We start from the raw sequence: 5,080 nt of genomic DNA, 5'->3' as shown, positions 1-5,080 counted from the left end.
CATGAATCTTTTGGTATGTGATTTGAAACTAACACAATGGTGATTTGGAAAGTGTTTCTTGCACCTTCAACTAATTAAGTTGGAAAGTGTTTATTGCACCTTCAACAAACAAACCTCACTCTCATACTATGGATTCATGGTTGAACTGTATTCTTGAGCTCGAATACATAAGCATAAGAAGGGACATATATCAGACTAAATAATTGGAAGTGGTCCTGCACATGAAATAGGATCCCAAAATGTAATTAATAGTCCAAAATGTTAGGTTCCCAAAACGAGCAAAATCTACAAACGTATCACAAATCATTCAGTTTGCTCAGTCAGGACAGGAATCGACCATTCATAATGCTTTTTCTGCCTCAAACTCACATCCCAACACATCACAGCTTTAACCAAATAATTTTGTAAATAAGCAAGCATTTCCACACATCATATAAACAATTACATTGATCAATATAGTAGTGTTTCTCTTAGTAGTAACTACTGTTAATACTGCTTCTATTGTTAAAACAACTCCAAACTTGTACAAAATATAATGCTCTCAACCAGAATTTTAGGCCTTTTCACTTACAGATTTTATGCTTATTTTCCATTTACTAGATGTTCATCTCCATAATAGGCTGCATCCACACTCAATAAACTGGCTACTTTTATCTATCTATAACATCTGCCTAATTACAACACTATTTCCTCATGAAACTACACCCTTCCTACAGGAGAATGAGGCGGATACGAAACAAACCTTGCAGAGATATCCGCATCACTTCCATTTGGGGCTCTTATTGCATCATTTTGAGCAAATATGGCTTCAAGAGAAGTTTTTTCTTCAGATAAGTTGCTGGATTCTGAGATTTCACTTGCTTTTTTACTGTCTAGAACTGCTATACACAGGGAGAACGCTTGTAAAACTGACAAGGATGGAGTAAATTCAACTGAATAGATCCCATCCTTGAAAGGTGCCAAACTGAACACAGCCTGGTTCTCCTCCTCTACCCCCTGTTGACAAATATTGAAACAAACGGTGACCATTTCGCACTGTTAGATATGAATAACGAATAATAAGCTAGTAATTAAAGCAATAGAATACCTCAGCAATAAGCTCAAATTTATCTATGGATGCGCTTGATTTCCTAACAAGTTGATTTTGGTTGGAAAAGATCCGAAGTTTGCAACCCAAATCCCAACCTCCACAGTCACACGATCCGCCTGATCGCCACCGTTGGATCAGTGATGAAGGTCCTCCATTATTCGGTAGTGTATGAACACCACTTGGAAGAATTACTGTTGCATTTATAGTGCTTTCGACCGGTTCTTCTGCAGAACTCAATCTCAGCTCCGGAACATCATTACATTTGCCAGTGCAATGCCTATCAATAGCCGTGCTTCTATTAATTACTTTCGGGATCTTGACAACAATGGCACCAAGCTCATCATTTGGCTGTGCTTGTTGATCTACTTGTCGTAGGTCCACAGCAAACAAAATAAACTCTCTAGCAAATGATTGCGCCATGTAATTCTCTCTTGACATACGTGAAAACTGAGAACCAGAAACCTTCAGTTGAGCTACAATATTAGGAATATAATCATTGCTTTTGTCTTTGCCACCTTGGTTTATCCACCTTCCGTTCTTTTTCTTGACTTCTTGAATGGCAAAGAAAGTGTATATGCAGTTGTAGTCATCATCTCTTGACCCACTCAACTTCTTTAATGTGGCAGCAAGAACATTACATTCATTGTCCACAGCAAATGTGAAAAGTGGTTGTCCGTTTTTAACAGCAACTCGTAGAAGAGCTCGAAATACTGATAATCCCGGTTTCTTTTCCCGAGATGGATTCTCAAAGTCAATTGTCGTGCAACTTGCCATATCGAATTTTACAATCCCTGGCTGTCTTGCTCCAGTAGAAGAATCTAATCGCCTATTGGAAGATTTAGAGACTCTGTCAGTCGAGACAGCATCTCTTTGCAATGGCTCCACATATTGATGGCAGTTTACTGCCTTAGGTTTCAAGAGTGGATCCAGCAACCTTCTCAGAGGGCTTGATCTTGCTCTGCTTGTAGCACTTTGCATCTCACTTGAAGAACCTCGACAAGTGGAAGCCTTTGCATTCTCCGAAGGAAATTTAACAGAATTATGGGTTGTGCTTAACTGCAGCATAGCTGAACCTTCTTTGGAGCTGAAAGTTTTACCTATCTTGCCCATACCAATAGTGAGGCGTCGAAAAGGTGAAGTGTTTCTTGTTTTCTCCGCAACTCCTTTGCTTAACTTTGGATCCAATCCTGTGGAAGGTTCTTCTGGATTTGGTTTTACTATGATCGGGATTGACTTTTTGACATCAGAAATTCTTCCACGGGAAGGGCTGCTTCTGATTCTGCCTCGATTTGGTACAGACTGTGACGAATTGGGCATGTCATTGACATTCTCTGAATCTGAGTAGCACCATTTCGTTTCTATGCATTCATCAACCTCACGAGGTAACGGGCACGAGTGTGGAACATCAGAACTGAAAACAGCAGGGCTAACATCATCAGGCATCTCAAAGAAGTTTCTTTGACCTGCTTCTGCTTCTTCTCGACCTAATGTTGTTGTTGATCCGAAAAGCAGAGAATGATCACTCCCAGTAGGATCCTTTGGCATAAGCAGAGTTACTCTTTTGCACTTTTCAGAGACACCCTGCCCAACAGCATATTCCTTGTTCTCTTGTAGCTTATTTACCTGCTTGATATTTTCGCCATCTCTACTATTTTTCGCTACCTTCAGACACTGCACTGCCTCTGAATTTTCCCCATGTGAAGTTCCAGTCTCAGCATTGTTACTTAAACCCATATCTCTTCTCTCATATTGATTCATGATTTCGGAACATTTTTTGGAAAATATTTTATCTGTCCTGATGAATTTTCCTTGCTCTTTTGTAGTGTTAGTCTTGGCACCTTTAACATCATGGAACTTTTGAAAATCTTTTCGATGGACATCTGTATGGGATGAAATGAGATGAAATTGCAAAGATGGACGGCGTGTGCTTTGATATGCATGGGAGCAACTCGGATCTGTATTAGAATCAATGGACGATCCTTCTGTTGAAGAGGTCAATGATGAATTAGCACTTGAGATTGAATGCCTGCTATTTCTGTACTTCTCTAAACGGCCCCAATCAAGAACCCCAAAATTCAGTATTTTCTCGTGGCGGGTTTCTCCTCTCTCCAAGTAACTTGGCACATTTGACATGTACTTGACAAGCTCTTCTTCTTTCCTTGCCTTCTCGCTACGCTTCAGGAAATTCCCCAAACGTCTGGGTGAGATATCTTTTATATTCTTTTTAATTTCATGATGAACATCAGCATATGCAAAATGAGGCTGTTCCGGTTTGAACCTGTCATCCAGAGTTAGACTTTGCCTTGATCCAGTTTTCAAGTTGTTCATCTCTGATCAGAAGTGATTGAAAACCATTACAATCTACCTGACACAAGTGAAAAATCATATTACAAGAGAAGTCAAAAGGATCATCCAGTCACTGATGAACTTACGATTAGAAAAAGGGAAACAGGCAACGAATGGTTAATGCAAGATTACTTCTAATTCCATCAAAAGGTGAAATCCTTAAGAGTGCTAAAGATCTCTTGTTTGAGTTCGATCTAGTTATCAAAGCTAAAAGAAGCTACAGATGAACTCAGAAGCTAGAGATATTATAGATTTAATGTGCTGTAATTAGCAGGCCTAAATACAAATCAAGAAATTCAGTATCCTCCTACCATTGTAAACTTCAAATTCCATAAAACGGACGTTTCCTGGCCCACAAGGAAGAGGATGCAATAGATAAAATCGTTAGGCAGCTTCAATGGTGACAATTTCTTTTGTTATACATCTGCAGAGTTTCTATTTCTTGGGTTATCTTAGAACAGAAAGGCCTGAAGTTACCGTAATATAAATTAACAGTTATTGATGAAATGGTGGCAAGCCAGTTGATCAAAATCTAAACAGCTTGCAGAATAGGATAAAAATACGACAAGAAAACTGTGGATGCAGATGATTATTGAGTGGTCCAGGTGAGAAGTGTTGTATTGAAAAACTTAAGATAATGTAATTCAAACAGACCTTGTTTGATCCACTTAAATGCAAAGTAGAAAGATCCCTACAAATTGAAGAGGTCGGCACTAGTTTTCAAAAGTAATGAATAGTAAGGCCTCATTTGATTCCCTAAAACAAAGTAAAAACAAAGGAAAAGACAATTGTTTTTCCCAAAAGGAAGCACTTCTCTCTCTCTTTTCTTTTTTTCTAACCTTTTGGAGGAATCAAAGGGTATCTATTTACTTTTAAATGAATCAAAAGTAATAACTTTGCTTAATCTCCTTTCTTTTGATTCATTAGGGGGTCAATTTGAAGATGCAAATCCCCAAATTAAAGAAGCATATATTTTGATAAATAAAAATTGAAATGGACGCATAAAAAGCATTATACAATCAAAGAATTAGAAAGTTTCTTGAGATTTAATCCTGAATAAAGAAAAAAAGCACATACCCATTTCAATGCAGAGAAGATAGAAACCATTAACAGAATCAGCAGCCCCTTCAACAGAAAATAGAAAGTGTCGGTGCTCCACTTGGCGGTGAAACCCAAGAAAAGCAGTAGGTGAGATTCAGATACTAAAAAATGCAGAAAACAATCAATGGATTCCTCTTCTTCTTCCAGAGAATGCAGATTAGAGAAGGGATAAAGAGAGTATATATTATTTCTGGGTTAATTTTGTATTTGGTTTGTGATAGTAGTCAGAGAGGGAGACTGAAGTGTTTTCCTTCCTTAAGAAAGTGAAGGAGAGAGAGGAGATCGTTTTCATCAGACGGCTAAAAGTAAAAGCTGAGAATCAAGGTTGACAACATCAAGATGGCGCGTAAATGGCCATGTCCCTGGGTCCCACTTCTTTACGTTACTAATGTAATTCTTTTTTTTTTTTTCTGTTTTTTTGTTTCCACTCAAGTACTCATCCCTCATACTAATTGGCACCAAAAAAAAATTTTTATTAGTTGCTATTTTCTTAATTATTACACTAATAAATTCATATATATTTTCAAATTTTATCTTAATAAA

The 5,080-nt window shown here is 37.8% G+C and overlaps 1 protein-coding gene across 3 annotated transcripts; it reads right to left on the bottom strand.

The window, feature by feature from the left end:
• Positions 1–521: 521 nt before the first annotated feature.
• LOC136232532 (uncharacterized) lies at positions 522–4,835 on the bottom strand. Of its 3 annotated transcripts, XM_066021751.1 has the most exons (4): positions 4,514–4,835; positions 3,748–3,860; positions 1,088–3,455; positions 522–996 (listed from the first exon to the last, which is right to left on the bottom strand). In XM_066021751.1, the coding sequence occupies exons 3-4, from the start codon at positions 3,416–3,418 to the stop codon at positions 700–702; spliced, it is 2,628 nt and encodes an 875-aa protein (XP_065877823.1). In that variant the 5' UTR covers positions 3,419–3,455; positions 3,748–3,860; positions 4,514–4,835; the 3' UTR covers positions 522–699. The 3 variants fall into 3 exon arrangements, with proteins under 3 accessions (XP_065877823.1, XP_065877821.1, XP_065877822.1); XM_066021749.1 differs by lacking the exon at positions 3,748–3,860; XM_066021750.1 differs by lacking the exon at positions 3,748–3,860 and having other exon boundaries at positions 1,088–3,451.
• Positions 4,836–5,080: the final 245 nt, after the last annotated feature.

This window comes from Euphorbia lathyris, chromosome 6 (genome assembly GCF_963576675.1).
Source record: "Euphorbia lathyris chromosome 6, ddEupLath1.1, whole genome shotgun sequence".
NCBI classification, from domain to species: domain Eukaryota; kingdom Viridiplantae; phylum Streptophyta; class Magnoliopsida; order Malpighiales; family Euphorbiaceae; genus Euphorbia; species Euphorbia lathyris.
This window is presented reverse-complemented; position numbering and strand designations above follow the sequence as displayed.

Bases quoted from the DNA above. Each gene is read 5' to 3' on its own strand.
- LOC136232532 (XM_066021751.1), bottom strand. From the start codon at position 3,418: ATGAACAACTTGAAAACTGGATCAAGGCAAAGTCTAACTCTGGATGAC. The intron at 997-1,087 runs GTATTCTATTGC...ATTTGTCAACAG, and splicing joins AATTTGAGCTTATTGCTGAG to GGGGTAGAGGAGGAGAACCA.